This window comes from Xenopus tropicalis, chromosome 7 (genome assembly GCF_000004195.4).
Source record: "Xenopus tropicalis strain Nigerian chromosome 7, UCB_Xtro_10.0, whole genome shotgun sequence".
Lineage (NCBI taxonomy): Eukaryota > Metazoa > Chordata > Amphibia > Anura > Pipidae > Xenopus > Xenopus tropicalis.
In genome coordinates, this window is record NC_030683.2 from 131,614,424 (window position 1) to 131,635,775 (window position 21,352).

At 46.0% G+C, this 21,352-nt stretch overlaps 1 protein-coding gene and 1 long non-coding RNA gene across 4 annotated transcripts in view; one reads left to right on the forward strand and one right to left on the reverse strand.

Moving 5' to 3' along the window:
- spen (spen family transcriptional repressor) overlaps nt 1–2,418 on the reverse strand; it is a 47,445-nt gene extending 45,027 nt beyond the window's left edge. For all 3 annotated transcript variants that reach the window (XM_004919900.4, XM_004919899.4, XM_004919898.4), the window contains exon 1: nt 2,002–2,418. In XM_004919900.4, the coding sequence (XP_004919957.2) occupies nt 2,002–2,084 (83 nt within the window). In that variant the 5' untranslated portion in view covers nt 2,085–2,418. The remainder of the gene's footprint in view (nt 1–2,001) is intronic.
- A 174-nt stretch (nt 2,419–2,592) lies between these two features.
- On the forward strand, nt 2,593–7,890 carry LOC105945773. The gene is made up of 2 exons (XR_001169344.3): nt 2,593–2,667; nt 6,500–7,890. It is a non-coding gene; the product is annotated as an uncharacterized LOC105945773 (long non-coding RNA).
- The last annotated feature ends 13,462 nt before the right edge of the window (nt 7,891–21,352 follow it).

Below are 21,352 nucleotides of genomic sequence, written 5' to 3' on the forward strand. Positions count from 1 at the left end.
CATCCACACACATGCCTGACCCACACGCATGTTATATCCCCCCAACACACGCTTGCACTGTACCTACCAGCATGCCATACCCTACTCACACACCATTCCCCAACACACATTGCACCGGCACCTACACACCCAGCTGACAGACACAAATACTGAACTGAAACACCATGTACCCAGTGCTTAAACACCCATAATCCACACACTGGATGGAGCGTTCCCATCAGCCCTGCGCAATGCGCACTCACACACGGATCCCCATACACGCAGTTCCTACCACACAAACCATCCTTAGTGCAACGCTGTACCCGAGATGGGCACACACTCTCCAGGGGTGCAGGCAGCTCAGCCATAGTAAGTAAGCCAAGATCCAAACCTACCAACAGAAGCACAGTTTCAGCAGTTATATATACCCTGAATACAGCATTTATACTTCCCAGGTACATATAGCAGCGATATATACCCTGAATTTTATATTTCCCGGGTACAGATCCTTAGCAGTGATATATACCCTGAATACCGCGTTTATATATCCCGGGTACAGATCCTAAGCAGTGATATATACCCTGAATACAGCGTTTATATATCCCGGGTACAGATCCTTAGCAGTGATATATACCCTGAATTTTATATTTCCCGGGTACAGATCCTTAGCAGTGATATATACCCTGAATACAGCGTTTATATATCCCGGGTACAGATCCTTAGCAGTGATATATACCCTGAATACCGCGTTTATATTTCCCGGGTACAGATCCTAAGCAGTGATATATACCCTGAATACAGCGTTTATATATCCCGGGTACAGATCCTTAGCAGTGATATATACCCTGAATTTTATATTTCCCGGGTACAGATCCTTAGCAGTGATATATACCCTGAATACAGCGTTTATATATCCCGGGTACAGATCCTAAGCAGTGATATATACCCTGAATACAGCGTTTATATATCCCGGGTACAGATCCTTAGCAGTGATATATACCCTGAATTTTATATTTCCCGGGTACAGATCCTTAGCAGTGATATATACCCTGAATACAGCGTTTATATATCCCGGGTACAGATCCTTAGCAGTGATATATACCCTGAATACAGCGTTTATATATCCCGGGTACAGATCCTTAGCAGTGATATATACCCTGAATTTTATATTTCCCGGGTACAGATCCTTAGCAGTGATATATACCCTGAATACCGCGTTTATATATCCCGGGTACAGATCCTTATAGTGCTCTACCCAAATCCAGGGGTTACATGACATTCCACTTAGAGGTTTCCCATAAGGAACAATACTGCTATTGAGGGGCACCTGCCCTATGCAGCACACAGTAACCCACAAATGACCTGCCCCAGGCGCTAGAGAGCCCCCCTGCACCCCAGAAACATTCCAGGGCACTAAAGCGCAGCAAGCTCCCCCTACACAGCAGCACTGGTACAATCCAGGTCCCCCCAAAGCGCAGCAAGCTCCCCCTACACAGCAGCACTGGTACAATCCAGGTCCCCCCAAAGCGCAGCAAGCTCCCCCTACACAGCAGCACTGGTACAATCCAGGTCCCCCCAAAGCGCAGCAGGGTACACTCCATGCCCCTGGACCCCAATAACACAGATACACTCCGCTGCAGATCCCCCAGTGCACTGTGGGGCACCCCAAAGGGTAAAACTCAGGATGCAGACGCCCCATTTAGCACTGGTACATTCCAGGTTAGCCCAGAGCAGCGCTGAGAGGCGCAAACCTGACACCCCCCCCCCCCCCCAAACAGAAGCAGTTGTACATTCCAGGTCCCCACAGTAGATTCCAAACACCCCCAAACAGTAGCAATTGGTACATTCCGGGCGCAGATCCCCCAGTGCAGCGCCGGTACATTCCGAAACAGCAGCACAGGTGTGGGATTACAGGTGTAGGATCCCCCCTAGATTGCAGCAGTGGTACATTCCGGGTACGTTCCAGGTTCGGCTGCCCGGGCCGGCCCAAACTCCCGGAGGGGGGCAAGCAGCTGCACTCACCGTTTGAAATGCTCGATAATTTTTTCGTCGCGAACGTTCTCGGGCAGGTTGCCCACCCAGAGGTGCCTGGTTTCCCGGACCATGCTGGCTCAGTGTCCGGCTCATGCAGCCGCGGGAGGACGACTGACGAGGTGGTTTCCAGCTGCACGGCTCAACATTGGCGGCAGCAGCAGTGACGAGACAGCGGGGCGTCCTGACAAAGGGCTCCGGCCTAGTAGTGTCCGCTCCCGGGCCTCTGAGGGGGGGTATTCCTTCTCCTTCTCTCGCTTCCCCTGCTCGTTACTCCGCCGTGTCCCGGTCACACACTCACAAGCAAATCCTTCGCGCCGACACCGGCTCTGCGCATGCGCGGCGGGCACTGAGGTGAATGGGGAGCTGAGGGGGTGGAGGAGGGCGGGGCCGCAAACTGTTCTGCACCTGCGCACAAAGGGTGGGAAAAGGCGGGGCCGCCCGCTAATCCGCGCTTGCGCATTGAATTCTGGGTAGGGTGGGCTGGATGCTTGAACTGAACATGCGCACTGGGGCTCGGAGGGGGGATGGGGAGGTGGAAGCGCTGGGAAAAACACCGGGAGGGGGTCTGTCTGCCCGCAGTTACTTCTGTGGGTTTGTGTGTGCGGGGTCGGGGCTCAGCTGCTCCCGGGCGCCAAGCAGGCAACACACGGTTTGGTTAGTCCGGTTATACCCCGTCAGATACATGTGTATATATAGAGAGGGGCAGATACAGAGGAACATTAACCCTTTGTGGTCAGTGAGAGGGGCAGATACAGAGGAACATTAACCCTTTGTGGTCAGTGAGAGGGGCAGATACACTGGCACATATATACTCTATGGTCAGTGAGAGGGGCAGATACACAGGCACATATATACTCTCTGGTCAGTGAGAGGGGCAGATACACAGGCACATATATACTCTCTGGTCAGTGAGAGGGGCAGATACACAGGCACATATATACTCTCTGGTCAGTGAGAGGGGCAGATACACAGGCACATATATACTCTCTGGTCAGTGAGAGGGGCAGATACACAGGCACATATATACTCTCTGGTCAGTGAGAGGGGCAGATACACAGGCACATATATACTCTCTGGTCAGTGAGAGGGGCAGATACACAGGCACATATATACTCTCTGGTCAGTGAGAGGGGCAGATACACAGGCACATATATACTCTATGGTCAGTGAGAGGGGCAGATACACAGGCACATATATACTCTCTGGTCAGTGAGAGGGGCAGATACACAGGCACATATATACTCTCTGGTCAGTGAGAGGGGCAGATACACAGGCACATATATACTCTCTGGTCAGTGAGAGGGGCAGATACACAGGCACATATATACTCTCTGGTCAGTGAGAGGGGCAGATACACAGGCACATATATACTCTCTGGTCAGTGAGAGGGGCAGATACACAGGCACATATATACTCTCTGGTCAGTGAGAGGGGCAGATACACAGGCACATATATACTCTATGGTCAGTGAGAGGGGCAGATACACAGGCACATATATACTCTCTGGTCAGTGAGAGGGGCAGATACACAGGCACATATATACTCTCTGGTCAGTGAGAGGGGCAGATACACAGGCACATATATACTCTATGGTCAGTGAGAGGGGCAGATAAACAGGCACATATATACTCTGGTCAGTGAGAGGGGCAGATACACAGGCACATATATACTCTATGGTCAGTGAGAGGGGCAGATACACAGGCACATATATACTCTATGGTCAGTGAGAGGGGCAGATACACAGGCACATATATACTCTGGTCAGTGAGAGGGGCAGATACACAGGCACATATAAACTCTATGGTCAGTGAGAGGGGCAGATACACAGGCACATATATACTCTATGGTCAGTGAGAGGGGCAGATACACAGGCACATATATACTCTGGTCAGTGAGAGGGGCAGATACACAGGCACATATATACTCTATGGTCAGTGAGAGGGGCAGATACACAGGCACATATATACTCTCTGGTCAGTGAGAGGGGCAGATACACAGGCACATATATACTCTCTGGTCAGTGAGAGGGGCAGATACACAGGCACTTGTACATTTTTTGTTACGTGGAATAAGCTAAAGGCAAATTTAAGGTTCCCCAGGTGTATGTCCCAGGGGGCAGCAGATCGTTATGTCATTCTTATAATGCACTTTGTGTACATAGTGCTGTACGTTTCTAACAAACATCAGTAGGGCAGATGGGAGCAACATTGTACATGAATATAGATATATGTACATTCTGTTGTCTGTAGAGCTTACAGTCTTAGGTGTTTGCCTTATGAGCATTAGTTGTAAAACAAACAAAAACAATGCTAAATTGCCCTCTAGTCCGTCAGTAGCCCTTAATACGCAGTAAGGATGTCTACACTGGACAAAGTGGTGTTTCTGTAGTTTGGGCACCCAAATATTGTGTGTGAAATGGGGTTTAGAATGTCTCGCAATTAGATGATAATTTATAGAGAATCGCTTAGCAATGCTGACCTAAGCATGGTGTCTGCTGTTGCTGCAGAAGGGGTTAATAGGGGAGTCACAAGGGGAGAATGAAAATCTGTTGCTAATATTGGGCAGGGTGTCTCGTTCCAATGAAGCCGCTGGGGAGGCTTATTTGCTACCTAGAGGCACACACTGACCAAGGAACAGCCTCCTGCTCCGTCACAGGCCTCTGTTTTATTCTCATAATGCGGCTGCCCAGAGGCGGGGGAGGAATGCGGTGGGGGTGTTGGCTGAAAGAAACACAATCTTTGTGCTGTGACCTTTCCTAAAGGGGCTGACCTGTGGGGCCCAGCAGAGAAACAGGCCTGAGCCGGGCTCCTCATTATCAAATTACAATTGGGAAAGGAGCCTTTTTAGCTGCTCTGACCTTCTGTTTGGCTTTAACCAAAATCGATACATCGAATGTAATGTATGTAAAGGCAAAAATGAAAGAAAATTCAAAGTATCTTTCCAATTTGTATTAACTAGAAATTCTTGCTCTCCGTCCCCGCACTTCTTACAATGTAGCCAAAGCCAGCTGATGAACAGAACCGAGAAGAACCATGCAGGGGCGAGTTCTGCAGTATTTGTTTCAAAAGTTGGAACCACAAGGGCAGAGAATAAAAAATTAAGTCGCACACCCCTTACAATAACAATTTATGGACAATGAGTAATTAATGTGAATTGGAAAATTGCTTGGAAATTATTTACGATTTATTTCATTAGGCAAAATTGTATTAACCCAGCATAAAGCGGGCCATACACGCACTGATAAAATCTTAACATTTTCAGACCGTATGTAGGCACGAAATTATTGTCCCGATAAGTTTTGTATCATGGTGATTGGTCGTTTAGTTGATCGGAAAGGTTAGAAACTTTCGGTCAGATAATGATAAAATCTGTGCATGTATTGTGTATCTGACAATACCCTTGGGGGACCTACTGTGGCGGTCACTTTCATACGATTGGTGCCTGTAACATTTTCATGTTCAGAACATCCTCCGATTTGTTATTTTTAGGGCTTTATCGTACAATTTCAGGCTGAATGTTAGTTTTAGATCATTGCATTTAAATGTACAAACGATACCCAAACGTTCGTTGGAAGAAGGCTAAAATCTGAACATTTATGACCACCTTAAGGCTGGGCACATACAGACAGAAAGGGTTTGGAACACAGTGAGAGACAATAAAAACCAGATTCCCTAGCTATCTGTCTGTTTGGCCAATGAGCCTAAAGGTGGCCATACAAGTAACGATCCGCTCGCCTGGCAAGGGTGCCAAGCGAGCGGATCTTCTTCTGATAACCCCACCTACGGGTGGGCGATATCAGGGGAATTTAGGCTAATTTGGTAGTTTGGCCCTGGGGCCAAACGATCGAATTATAATGGCTGTCAATGAGCCTATGCGGTCCCCGATCTGACTGAATCTTTTAACCTGCCGATTGATATCTGGCCAATTTCAGGCCAGATATCGGTTGAGCAGGCCAGTCGTTGCTGCCCCTACACGGGCCACCTTAAGTTGGGGCACGCATGAGAAAGGCCAGGGTGCACTGATCTGGCCTAATGAAGGGGGAGCGATTGGGAAGCACCAGCAGAGCATTCCTCATCCAATCACATGGGCAAACGGCCCAAACATTTGACTTTGTATGTGGTCAGCACAATTCCACTGCTGTGAATAGAGTTGAATTCAGACAGCTATGTGTTCTCCTGGCTCTGAGCCATCTCTTGATTGATGTGCTTCCTAAATAGTTGGGTACATGACTTTCCCATTTTGAGTATTCAGCGGAAAGTAAACAAATCACAAATCTGTTATAGAATAGTTTGTTGATACAAATTCCTATTGGATTTATGGGGGTGCCTCTATATCAGGTTCCCACCCATTTTATAAAGCACCTAGGTCACTGTGTTACAATTTATGAGACAATTTGTGCTTAATAACAAATAGCTCCATGATGTCTATCTGCATTGGATTTTCTCTATACCTTTTCTCGAAACTGACTGTAGCGATGTCCTTTCAGGGGTGCATCTTTCTACAGTTGTGACTCCCGTTCTTCTGGAATTTTAGGATTGAAGTCTAGGCACCAGTCAACTGACTTCTTCCAACAGGTCTCACTGTTGTGTTTTCTAAATTTAACTGCCTACCAGCTGTTGTGAAACCAGTCCCAGACCTCCATGAGATGGTGTTCAAGGGCGTCCTTCGATCTGTTGCTCTTTGGAAGCCGAGAACCTACAACTGCAGCTTCAGAAGGAAAGGAATTGTATTAAACAAACATACAAAGGGTGACCAGGGACATAAATCTTCAATTATCTCAAGTAATATGGAGTTTGTGAGAAGCAAAATATACTCTGAATAGAAAAGCCATTCCTGGAGAGTGGTGAAACCCAAGGAGATACTGTAATTGAAGATACAGTGCTACTGTGCATAGTATGCTCATACTTGTCTGCTAATGTCAGCTGAGCTCTTTTTAGTAGGGGGTCCAAGCATGCCCTTCAATCAGCACTATTAGGCAAGAGTCCGGGAAAAGTCAATAAGGCAGTGCAAATATAGGCAAGTGTTCCTCAGCCTGCAGTCTTTAGTCGTCAGGATACAAGTTGAAGAACTCACTGAAGAACAGCTGAAGGTTTGCAGGGAGTGCCAGGAGTTTTAGACCAACAACTGAATGGTAATGGATAGCTATACTTTATTTAAATATTGAGTCTGTTTGCCCCAGACTGCAGCATTAGAGACAGGCCATCAACCTGGAAAGAAATACTTAAAGTTAGTGATGTCCAAACTGAAGCCATTTGGTTGTCAGTAATATGTTTAGTTGGCATTCTGGGTAGGCAGTTTTTATGGCTTACTGCACATGAGTCTGCATACAGTTCATGAACACAAAGGATAAATGGTTCTACTAAATTAGCTCAACACTTGGGTTGAATTCCTGGTGACAACTTAGTTAGCCCATTGCAAGCTAGGGCAATTGAAAGTGAATATCAATGATTTTAGGCACCAAATATGTATTCACTGGGTTTCATTTCATGGGCCCAGGGCAAGGAAGAGCAGAAGGATTAAAGAAATCTCTTAGCATTACGGAAAGTGAGCTGACAGGCCACAGGTCAAGAACCACAGAACGGTGATCCTATCACAGTCAGGTTAGGGCTATCGGCAAGTTCAGAAACAAAGCACAGTCCAAGACAGGTGGCCACCAGGGAAGGTCATAGTACAGGCACTCAGTCAGAACAGTTCAATCAGCTAAATTCAACAAGGGCAAAGACAGAGGCGGGAACTGTCACCACCTGCTTTGGCCCCTTGGAGCTGAAAATCAATTAGGAATCCACTACGAGTTAAGACTATGATTAAGTGTCATGTGGACACGAAATACGGCGGGGTTTATGAGATGAATGTATAATAAAGGTTTTTTCTTTTTAACTATTGGAACGGCCTGTTTTTGGATTACCAGAGTGCCCTTTTTCCTCTTTTTTTGTTTTTGACTTCCACTATCAGTTAGCCATGGGCATCAGATGAACCTTGACCCTTCAATCAATTGCAGTCAGAGGTGTGAGCCCTCCTGCTGAGTCGGGAGACCCTTGCAAAGAGCATATGCATTCACGCCTCTCAAATCTGCCTGAACTTCATTCTGTATTTCCCAAACATGTTCCCAAGTACCGTCAAGCAAAGGAAATGACTCTGTACCAGAACCGTTCTGGTGGCTCTGTGGCTGCTTGCAGTGTGTGTGTGCAGCACCTAGTTGTTTGGAACAGCTACGCTACTGATCAGCACCAGAACTAAAACCCTCACTAAAACAAACAATGGCTGATTTGGGAATCACTCGCCGTTTCAGCAAGATGAGATGCCCGAGAATTTTCCGATTCTGATTTTTTAGGACTAAAAATCGCAAAAAAAAAGTCACGACTTTTAAAGATTTACTATGCGTCACAATAGCTAAAAATCTAAATCTGACAATTTGCCGGCTACAGATAGCCAAGATCATGTAGAAGTCAATGGCAGATGTCCCCTCCCTTCCCTGGAGGATCCTTGTTTTGCTTCGAAACTGTAGAGGTTTCAAGTTTTTGACGCTGTTTTTTTGTACTTTTGCAACTTTCTGGGAACTTTTTCAGTTCAGACTTTTGTGGAAACGTTATTCTAATTTTAAAAAAGAAAAAAAATTAGAAATGTTTTAGTAAATCTACCTCTTAGTGGGCTGGCACTCTGTAAGGAAGAGTCCCTTAGGTCCCCCCACCATTGCTCCCCCCAGCAGGAACCCTAGCCAGCATTATAACAATTCATCCAGACGGGTTAAAGTTAAAATCCAAAAATAGGAGTATTCTAAGGTTTTTTTTACTCAGAAGCATTTTTAATTCATTTACAAACACATGCTGAGTGCAAGAGAATGCATCATATGCTTTTTTTTAACGCAGCTAAGTGCATTTTTGTCTGAATTATGAATGTCAACTGCAAGAATGCAGCATGTTGCATCCAAAAAAAATGCAATGAAGCAGAATACAATGGAAAAGTCAGAATACAATGGAATCAATTAGCGAACGAGTTTAAGTGCGCTCAAACCTGCGTCTCAAATGCACGTAAAATGCTGGCGAGCAGAAGCCCTTAGTTCTGTGTTATGTATACACAGCAGTGTATCAGTCCATGTGCCCACTGCCACAGCAGACCCTGCATGATTAACCCTTTGTAGTAATTCTAGGGCCATGTGCAATAAAATCAGTATCATTAGGATTAATATGCAGCATGGCAAATGATTGCCACCTCCCATTACACACTGGCATAGATTCAGGAAACCATCACCTTCAAGAAAAACAATATACCAATACACCAGTGCTGTATATTGGCATCTACTGAGCTGCAGGAATCAGCACAATGCATGACAGGGCCAACTCCCTATGGCACATACGGCTTCTCCCACCCAGCGCAGTGTGTGTGTCCCAGGTAACAGTACTATTAAGGGACAGCCAATGAGTGAGCCAGTTCTGGCGCTCGACAGGACAAGCGATGAAGCTACTAACGCCGAGTGTGTGGGAGGAAGGTCAAGTAATAAAGAGCCAAGCGATAGGTGCCGGTGCTGCTCTGTAATGCAAATCTCCACTTGGCCAGCAGTGTGTTCGGTGGCAAAACAATAGGAGGAGCAGACCCTGTAGCTGCACGGTGGGGTACAGCTGTCAGGGCAGAACAGGGGCACAAGCAGAGAAAAGCGTGGCCAAAACCTTCTCCGATTTCAGCCTTGGCAGGTTGAGTTCTGTGCTGTAATTGGTTGCAGATCAGGGGGGTAGCAGCATTTGCATTTGCTAAAATAACACCCCGGGTGCTGTTCCACACACAGCTAAATAGCAAATAATCACTTTCTGCCAAGGGCCAAGAAAACAATGGCATCAACATTGCGCTTGTTTGAAAAAAAAAAACTGTATTTGCATGAAAATGAAACCCTATGGAAACGAGGGAGCTAATGCAAATAGGTCAGGCCATGCCGATGCCTTCGTGTGCCCAGTGGGACAGTCTTTGGGGGGGGGGGGGTCAGCGGCGACTGTATGGGCAATCTCTTGTATTTAATCCTAACCCACTGTACAGAGCAGCACAATACGTTATCAATAAAACATGGCCTGGAGTGGCCAGTAATGCAGAACCACTGACCCACTTTCTTCCCTAATTTCAGAGCTGGTACAGCTCTCTATGGGCAGGCCCCTCGTAATGTATTGTAGCTTTGCACACAATAATAGATATTTATTGCTACTTTTACACCACAATGTACAGCATATTTTGGGGTGGTGAGGTAACTGGAATTTACTTAGTGCCATAGCAAGTTTTAGGGTTCCTCTGATGATCCCACATCTGTGGCCCTAGCACCCCTATTGTAGCACATCATTGTTAGGTGGAAGCCATTTTTACACATTAAACAGATTCGGAATTTTGGAATATGATACTGTAGCATTAATAGCCAGTCAGTACTCTCGTTCTGGAATTCTACGCATCTTTCTCAGTCTCCACCTTCGAGATGTCCCGTATCTTCAGCAACAGTCAGACATTTTATTGGTGGTAACTCGCCATCAGTGTGGGGGTCCAACTCTCATCCATCCATCTCTCCATGTCTCTTCTTTCTTCTGATATAGAAATAAGGAATGACCATGGTATAGGCATACGTGACTAAATGGTTGGGTGAGCATGAAGAACTACTGACACCTAGGCCCATTTGCGGTTAGTCTGGTACCCCCGGAGTCACCCATTTTGCTGAGCCACCAATGGGATTGGTATTTTACGGACACAGCAGGCACAAATGCTTGTGTTCAATGTTGTTAACAGGCAAGAAAAGATTGGAGGCTGCTAATATTTCCTATGAAAGCTGGCAATGGCAACTACAAATAATGATAACAGGACCCTGACTTTGTCATGGTGATAACTGCTAAAGGCTGTGCCAGGCCCAGGTCATATAGAATGCTGCGAGTCAATTTGTCCCTAACACGTTGTGATCTGTTCGCTTGCAAAGTCACCAAATGAGTGGATCTTCTCCAGATATGCTGACCTACGGTGGGTGATATTGGGCTAATTCGATAATTTGGCCCATTTAGGTCAGATATCGGTCGGGTAGGCTCGTCAGGGGTGCCTATACACAGCTGCCGAATCAGTCTGCAGGACACAAATTGGCAGCTAAAATATACCCACTTATGGCCACCTTAATATGGAATATACCGTAAGTGAAGGTGATCCCAGACCCCGAAAGCATGGTGCCATGGCACTAACTACCTGGCAGATGCATTCTGATCAACTTCTCTCAGGATTTAGCCCTGTGTTCCTTCCCTCCAACAAACGGACGGTGGGAAAGTCTCTTGTGAGATTTTCTTAAACTGTTCTCCCAGGGAGTTTAGGGTTTCAGCGTTAGTGTTGGGGGATTTCTGAGGGAGAATTGAGTTACGGTTTAAGGAGAGGTGTTAATTTAATGCCTACTTATCCATCATGCGCTTCTGGAAAACTCAGCGGCGCATTCCGGAACCGATCAACAAGCTATGTTTAGGATAACTGTGTGGTAACAGAATATCTTCAAGTGCGGGTTAAACCGACTCATTCTGACACCAGGGATGGGAAAGCTGTGCTAGGTGTTGCTGAACTACAAGTTACAGGGATTCTGGGAGCAGTGTCGGACTGGCCCGCCAGGATACCAGGAAAGCTCCCAGTGGGCCCAGATGTCAGTGGGCCCTCCTGCTCCTCACCATTCGGCCTGTTTCATGGTCATTCCTTATTTCAGAATGGGAACCAAGAGGAGAAAAAGATGGAAGAATAGATGCTAGCATGTAAATAAAAGACTAGGAGAAGAAAGAGGAAAGGAGGAAAAATAGTCCTGGGGTCTAAGGCTTTCTGGTGGGCCCCTGAGGCCCATTCCGACACTGTCGGAGAATAACGAGTCTGACAAAATGATAAATCTACTTTGTGGGTTGGCAGCCCCTAAAATCATTACCTATTTCATCCCAGTAACCAAAGAAGCATTTAATGGTAAACAAACTGAACATTCATGAAAGAAAGGGATGTAGCAATAAGGTTTCAAGGCAGCTCCTGTGAGAAAAGCAATTAAGGGCCATTATTTACACTTTCCTGTCAGGAATACGGCCCTAAAATCTTAGGTTAGGAGACTAATGATGATTTAATTTTCACATGAGGGGGAGGTGAGATTTGTCAGGCAGAGACATAATCCCCGAGGTGCCAAATCTGAGGCAAATAATATCCCCACCCTAGCAACAACACGACAGCAGCGAGTGCGCACTGCGCATGTTCACAACAGTTTTAGGTCCCCCAAATGCGCATGCGTAAATCTCAGCGCGCAGTAACTAATTTAATAATGCGCATGCGCACATGTATCCCCCGGCCTTCCGTCCCATACGCTTATTTGTAGACAAGACACCATTCTGCGCATGCGTGTCTCTGCGGTAAACCTAGGATTTCGCAGCTGTTTTGCGCAAGCGCAGAGTTTAGGGCGGCGGAAGGTTCTGGAAGAGAGGAGGCAGAGTGAGCACGGACAGAGAAGAGTTTGGGGTTCCCGGGCAGATGGCGGGATGCTTCACACCCCGGCTAGGATGGTGGGGTTAATAAAATTCATCGGTGCAATGTGTGTCGTCGGAGTCTGAAAGGAATATATAGGAGTATTGTGCGGTGGCTGCTAGGCGCCCTGTGGAGGCTGGAGCAGCTCGGTCTGGTTTATGGATAAAGCCGAAGCGCTGGGAGCAGGAGAATCAATCTGCTCTACTGGTTTATTAAACGCCGTCTGCCGCCATTTTGTGAGGCCGTCTGGAACCGATCCGCCATTTTGTGCGGGGAGCCGCGCATGCGCAGTGCGGGGCCCAAGGCTGAGGGGACAATAGCCAGACTGTGCTGGCACCCAGTGTCCTTTGTGTGTGTCACCCACTGCCAAACCGCAAACTTGTGTATATATGTGTGTTACAGAGACCTTGCTGTGTATATATGTGTGTTACAGAGACCTTGCTGTGTATATATGTGTGTTATAGAGACCTTGCTGTGTATATATGTGTGTTACAGAGACCTTGTTGTGTATATATGTGTGTTATAGAGACCTTGCTGTGTATATATGTGTGTTATAGAGACCTTGCTGTGTATATATGTGTGTTACAGAGACCTTGTTGTGTATATATGTGTGTTATAGAGACCTTGCTGTGTATATATGTGTGTTATAGAGACCTTGCTGTGTATATATGTGTGTTATAGAGACCTTGCTGTGTATATATGTGTGTTACAGAGACCTTGTTGTGTATATATGTGTGTTATAGAGACCTTGCTGTGTATATATGTGTGTTACAGAGACCTTGTTGTGTATATATGTGTGTTATAGAGACCTTGTGTATATATGTGTGTTATAGAGACCTTGCTGTGTATATATGTGTGTTATATTGACCTTGTGTATATATGTGTGTTACAGAGACCTTGCTGTGTATATATGTGTGTTATAGAGACCTTGCTGTGTATATATGTGTGTTATATTGACCTTGTGTATATATGTGTGTTACAGAGACCTTGCTGTGTATATATGTGTGTTACAGAGACCTTGCTGTGTATATATGTGTGTTATATTGACCTTGCTGTGTATATATGTGTGTTACAGAGACCTTGCTGTGTATATATGTGTGTTACAGAGACCTTGTTGTGTATATATGTGTGTTATAGAGACCTTGTGTATATATGTGTGTTATAGAGACCTTGCTGTGTATATATGTGTGTTATATTGACCTTGTGTATATATGTGTGTTACAGAGACCTTGCTGTGTATATATGTGTGTTATAGAGACCTTGCTGTGTATATATGTGTGTTATATTGACCTTGTGTATATATGTGTGTTACAGAGACCTTGCTGTGTATATATGTGTGTTACAGAGACCTTGCTGTGTATATATGTGTGTTACAGAGACCTTGCTGTGTATATATGTGTGTTACAGAGACCTTGCTGTGTATATATGTGTGTTACAGAGACCTTGCTGTGTATATATGTGTGTTATATTGACCTTGCTGTGTATATATGTGTGTTACAGAGACCTTGCTGTGTATATATGTGTGTTATAGAGACCTTGCTGTGTATATATGTGTGTTATAGAGACCTTGCTGTGTATATATGTGTGTTATAGAGACCTTGTGTATATATGTGTGTTATAGAGACCTTGTGTATATATGTGTGTTATAGAGACCTTGCTGTGTATATATGTGTGTTATAGAGACCTTGTGTATATATGTGTGTTATAGAGACCTTGCTGTGTATATATGTGTGTTATAGAGACCTTGCTGTGTATATATGTGTGTTATAGAGACCTTGCTGTGTATATATGTGTGTTATAGAGACCTTGTGTATATATGTGTGTTATAGAGACCTTGCTGTGTGTATATGTGTGTTATAGAGACCTTGCTGTGTATATATGTGTGTTATAGAGACCTTGTGTATATATGTGTGTTATAGAGACCTTGTGTATATATGTGTGTTATAGAGACCTTGCTGTGTGTATATGTGTGTTATAGAGACCTTGTGTATATATGTGTGTTACAGAGACCTTGTGTATATATGTGTGTTACAGAGACCTTGTGTATATATGTGTGTTATAGAGACCTTGCTGTGTATATATGTGTGTTATAGAGACCTTGCTGTGTATATATGTGTGTTATAGAGACCTTGCTGTGTATATATGTGTGTTATAGAGACCTTGTGTATATATGTGTGTTATAGAGACCTTGCTGTGTGTATATGTGTGTTATAGAGACCTTGTTGTGTATATATGTGTGTTATAGAGACCTTGTGTATATATGTGTGTTACAGAGACCTTGTGTATATATGTGTGTTATAGAGACCTTGCTGTGTATATATGTGTGTTATAGAGACCTTGCTGTGTATATATGTGTGTTACAGAGACCTTGCTGTGTATATATGTGTGTTACAGAGACCTTGCTGTGTATATATGTGTGTTACAGAGACCTTGCTGTGTATATATGTGTGTTACAGAGACCTTGCTGTGTATATATGTGTGTTACAGAGACCTTGCTGTGTATATATGTGTGTTACAGAGACCTTGCTGTGTATATATGTGTGTTACAGAGACCTTGCTGTGTATATATGTGTGTTACAGAGACCTTGCTGTGTATATATGTGTGTTACAGAGACCTTGCTGTGTATATATGTGTGTTACAGAGACCTTGCTGTGTATATATGTGTGTTACAGAGACCTTGCTGTGTATATATGTGTGCCTCACACTTACACTATACACCTAGGGGCAAAGTGTGAACTTGCAGCCTTTGATAAATTGTACATAGAAATGAATAGAGAGAGGTGGAGTTGTACTGTGGGGAGCTTTGGTTTCTCACTTTGATGTATCTGCTCCCTAATGTATTTCCTTGTATTCTGTCTGTGTGTCTTATGCCTCTGCTGCTGTGTAACCTACAGGCTTGTGTTCTGCTGCTTGATTGGTGTATCATATCTACATACGTATGTCTGTCCCACCTGTAATATTCCCACTGTGTGTCCTGCCTATAATGTACCCCCTGTGTGTGTGTCCCACCTATAATGTGGGTCAGTCTGTTTGGGTCCTGCCTATAATGTACCCCCTGTGTGTGTCCTGCCTATTACGTACCCCCTGTGTGTCCCACCTACAATGTACCCCCTGTGTGTCAGTCGGTGTGTGTCCTGCCTATAATGTACCCCCTGTGTGTGTCCTGCCTATTACGTACCCCCTGTGTGTCCCACCTACAATGTACCCCCTGTGTGTGTCCCACCTACAATGTACCCCCTGTGTGTCAGTCGGTGTGTGTCCTGCCTATAATGTACCCCCTGTGTGTGTCCTGCCTATAATGTACCCCCTGTGTGTGTCCCGCCTATAACGTACCCTCTGTGTGTGTCCCGCCTATAACGTACCCTCTGTGTGTGTCCCGCCTATAATGTTCCGCCTATAATGTACCCCCTGTGTGTGTCCCACCTACAATGTACCCACTGTGTGTGTCCCACCTACAATGTACCCCCTGTGTGTCAGTCGGTGTGTGTCCTGCCTATAACGTACCCCCTGTGTGTGTGTCCCACCTACAATGTACCCCCTGTGTGTCAGTCGGTGTGTGTCCTGCCTATAATGTACCCCCTGTGTGTCGGTCTGTGTGTGTCCCACCTATAATGTACCCCTTGTGTCTGTGTGTGTGCGTCCCACCTATAATGTACCCCCTGTGTGTGTCCCACCTATAATGTGTGTCAGTTGGTGTGTGTCCTGCCTATAATATACCCCCTGTGTGTCGGTCTGTGTGTGTCCCACCTATAATGTACCCCTTGTGTCGGTGTGTGTGTGTCCCACCTATAATGTACCCCCTGTGTGTTGGTCTGTGTGTGTCCCACCTATAATGTGTGTCCTGCCTATAATGTACCCCCTGTGTGTCGGTCTGTGTGTGTACCACCTATAATGTACCCCCTGTGTGTCGATCTGTGTGTGTACCACCTATAATGTACCCCCTGTGTGTTGATCTGTGTGTGTACCACCTATAATGTACCCCCTGTGTGTTGGTCTGTGTGTGTCCCACCTATAACGTACCCCCTGTATGTCGGTCTGTGTGTGTCCTACCTATAACGGACCCCCTGTATGACGGTCTGTGTGTGTCCCACCTATAATGTACCCCCTATATGTGTTTGTGTGTCCCACCTCTAATGTACCCCCTGTGTGTCCCACCTATAATGGACTCCCTGTATGACGGTCTGTGTGTGTCCCACCTATAATGGACTCCCTGGATGTCGGTCTGTGTGTGTCCCACCTATAATGGACACCCTGGATGTTGTGTGTTCCACCTATAATATATTTCCGGACTGGAATCTGACCCTTTGTGTAAAGACAGACTAATTGCTTTCCTATTCCTGTAGTCTCACATGGCCTATAGTGTCTCTTACACACTCCGGGTTGTGCCTATAGTGTCTCTTACACACACAGGGTTGTGCCCATAGTGTCTCTTACACACACAGGGTTGTGCCCATAGTGTCTCTTACACACACAGGGTTGTGCCCATAGTGTCTCTTACACACACAGGGTTGTGCCCATAGTGTCTCTTACACACACAGGGTTGTGCCCATAGTGTCTCTTTCACACACAGGGTTGTGCCCATAGTGTCTCTTTCACACACAGGGTTGTGCCCATAGTGTCTCTTACACACACAGGGTTGTGCCCATAGTGTCTCTTACACACACAGGGTTGTGCCCATAGTGTCTCTTACACACACAGGGTTGTGCCCATAGTGTCTCTTACACACACAGGGTTGTGCCCATAGTGTCTCTTTCACACACAGGGTTGTGCCCATAGTGTCTCTTTCACACACAGGGTTGTGCCCATAGTGTCTCTTTCACACACAGGGTTGTGCCCATAGTGTCTCTTTCACACACAGGGTTGTGCCCATAGTGTCTCTTTCACACACAGCGTTGTGCCCATAGTGTCTCTTTCACACTCAGTGTTGTGTGACTGTGTTTCTTGCAGTTGGCCAGTGAGCTTGCTATTAACTAAATGCTGTAACAATGCTGTAACAGTGTTGGTTTACCCCTGTAGAAAAAGCTCTTTGGTACCGTATGGTTGGCAGAAAGCAGAGATATTTGACTTGCATTTGGGTGTCTGTGCGAATCTGTGCTTTATGGCCAGCGTCACTCACATCAGTCCTGGCCCTTGTGGGTATTGGAGTCTAAGGCAGAGCTGTGTCACTGGAGGCCTGGGAGCGGCATGTGGCCCTTGGAGGCCTGGGAGCGGCATGTGGCCCTTGGGATTTCAGGATTTGTGCTCTGCCAGCCTCCATGTAACTCACTATTACTGTGTGGCACCAAACATATAGCACGGGGTGTCATTGTCCCACCCATGGGAGTAGTTGCACGACTGATCCAAAGTGAGCAAACCCTGCGCCGAGTCTGACATCCACCTCCCAATAAACTGTGGCCCCAAGCTGTTGTGTTGGGCCCCTTGGGTGCTCAGGGGACTCCGCCAGCCTAGAGGGCAATTGGGGCAACAGGCTGGTGATAGGAGTGTAATGTGCTTGTAGTGCTACAGGGATCTGCCCCCGCGGGTTAATGAATATTGGTTTAATGATTGGCTGGAAAAATGTGGGATTTATGGCAGTTTCACACAGTCCGGTGAGTGTGACCTGTGCGTGTCTGGGTTCCTGGGTTTTCCACTCAGAATTCTGCTCCCACAGCAGAACCCATAGCCGTCTGTGGCCTTTGCACTTTGCTTCCACCCCCTCGGGCTTTAACTTTGCCCTATTTACTTATCTTTCCCTGAGGGTAAAGGTCCATCAGAGCAGAGGGAGCTATTTCTGCGTGCTGGGCCGGGCCCTTTGCATAACCCCGACCCATGTTATAATCAAGCTGTTACCCGGGTCTTTTGTATTGGTATGGGGGGGGAATGAGCCCCCAGCGGCTTCCATTCAACTGAATTGTTTTGTTTTTATCGTTCACTATAGTTAGTATGAATTGAAAAAGTAAGAAGTCAGAACGGCTCTGGGCCCCCCTAGCAGCCACTGGGTCTGCCGTCACTACTGCTACTAATAAATGTTTGTTATTATATTATTTTAATATAGGGAACACTGTGTATTGTGACTCAGGAAGATTTGTATGAGGGGCCCAAGTGCAGCTGTGTTAGAGCAGGCTCCCCCCAGGGGCCACAGCTGCCATTGGGGATTTAACTGGGGGTGGGGCCTGCTAATTATGACTTCTGTGTGTATATATAATTAGGTACAGTGCTGGTAAATATATTTCCATCTGATAATCATCCCTACGTGTGTTTGTGCAGGTTTGTCAGATCGCGGGAATTAATTACTCCGGAATATTCTTCCTCGCGCCGCTCATTACAAGACCCCCCTGTGCAGGTTCCCATGGTAATGAGCAAAATAAAAGGAAATTTCCCAAGGAAACCTGAGAAAACCGCTCTGGGCTTCTTAGGAGCCAAGGAAAAAGGCAAGCGGCTACAGAGCCTGCAGGATAATGACCCCCTGTGGCTAATTGCAAGGATATTACACCTTGGGGCCTGACGGTGGTACGGGAAGCGCCCCCCCACTGAGTGAATTTCCCAACCTGCCCTTTACTCTGGGTTAAAGGGTAACTAGATATAATATATATGAAACGTACCTCTTATATACAGGATCTAGTTAACCTTTTATATATATATATATATATATATATATATATATATATATATATATATATAATATTATACCATGTGAGTGGTACTAATATAAAGGTCGAGCTCCACTCTGGGGCAATTTGCCCCTCACTTCCCCCCCAAGGAGGACCTGGTTGACAGCGTCACTTCCAGTTTATGGGGTTTTGGGTCAGAACCCTCTGAGGAAAATATATATATATATATATATATGTGTGTGTGTAGCTATGACTGCTCTGCCCAATCACAGGGGGCATTTGGCAATGGTGACAAGTCTGCTTTTATTGGCTGTTCAGTGGTTGCTATTGGCAACTAGACTTGTGCAATTTAGCACGCACGTTGGTAAGTTAGCCTCACTATGTTATATTATATATATATATATATATATATATATATATATTTTCCTCAGAGGGTTCTGACCCAAAACCCCATAAACTGGAAGTGACGCTGTCAACCAGGTCCTCCTTGGGGGGGGGAAAGTGAGGGGCAAATTGCCCCAGAGTGCAGCTCGACCTTTATATTAGTACCACTCATATGGTCAGGAATGTTCTAAAATGGCATTAAAGGGCAATAAAAGCCATGCTTACCACCCTCATTAACGCTAATCACTGAACTGGGACCCCCATACTATTCTCTAAAATACACGTTGGCCCAGGGTTACGGCATTAAAGCCCCTGCCCCCCTCTGGTTTCCCTGCAACTCTTTGTACCCCTCCCACCGGGTTGGTTCATTCTCAGTACATGGGGTTCAAAGAAATACTTCACAAAAGCAGCGCCCCCTAGTGACAACTCTGCTACCAACTGAGACTTTTTGTGTATCTGATGTTGTTTTGAGATTTTGATCCCCAAAAATCTTTTTCTGCCAGTGTGTATTCTCCCCAAAATGTAATGGAAATATTCACAAGAAGCCTGACACAGTTTATGCACCATACTGCACCCCAGCTCAGAAATGTTGACTGCACACACCCAGCCAATAGGCTTCCTTATAATATGGCTTACATAATCATAGCCAATCAGATGCTTCTGGTGGTGCTGGGTAAAAGCTGTGAGTAAGTTGTGCCGGTGCTGCCATCTAGGGGTGGGTTGGTGAGTAACAGGCAGAGCGTTGGGCCCGTATCTGTATTTATTCAGAAGTTGCCCCTGGGAGAGAAGATGCCCCTGTGTAGCCACAGACAGTTAAGCAGCGGAAATGTTCTAGGTGTTGCCAACTTGGCTCACATTTAGACTAGAATTGGGGAGGTGGGTCTTTAATCGGTAGCACTTGTGTGTAAGTGAGTGTGGGTTCAACTATATGTTAAGTTTTAGTGAGTTATAGAATGTCCTATTCCTAGCAACTGTGATATTAGTCTTCATTATTTATTTTATTTAACTTGTTCATAAATGACTTAGAGGAGGGGATTATAAGTAATGTATCAGTGTTTGGCACAGAACCCCGCAGCCCAGTCAGTTCCACCCAGGGTGGGGCACCTTGCAGCAGGGTCTGGGCAACCGGGCAATCTGGGCGGCTAAGTGGCAGATGGGATTTAATGTGGGTAAAAGTACCTGGGGGGGGTAATAATCTGCCCCCACTTATACCCTTAATGGGACTGCACTAGGCAAATCCATAATGAAGAAGGAGCTTGGAGTCCTTGTAGATAATAAACTTGGCTGTAGCAAGCAATGCCAGGCAGCAGGGGCAAACAGGGTATTGAGCTGTATTAAAAGGGGTATAGATTCACGGGAGGAGGGGTTATTCTTCCCCTTTACAGAGCACTGGTAAGGCCCCATCTAGAATATGCTGTTCAGTTTTGGTCTCCAGTGCTCAAACGGGACATTATTGAGTTAGAGAGGGTCCAGAGAAGGGCAACCCCAGTCCCTTCCCAGAGGCTATTATCCCCCCCACTGCTACTATAGGCACCATCTCTCCCTACTATACCTGCTATCCCACAGCCCCAGTCCCTTCCCAGAGGCTATTATCCCCCCACTGCTACTATAGGCACCATCTCTCCCTACTATACCTGCTATCCCACAGCCCCAGTCCCTTCCCAGAGGCTATTATCCCCCCACTGCTACTATAGGCACCATCTCTCCCTACTATACCTGCTATCCCACAGCCCCAGTCCCTTCCCAGAGGCTATTATCCCACTGCTACTATAGGCACCATCTCTCCCTACTATACCTGCTATCCCACAGCCCCAGTCCCTTCCCAGAGGCTATTATCCCCCCACTGCTACTATAGGCACCATCTCTCCCTACTATACCTGCT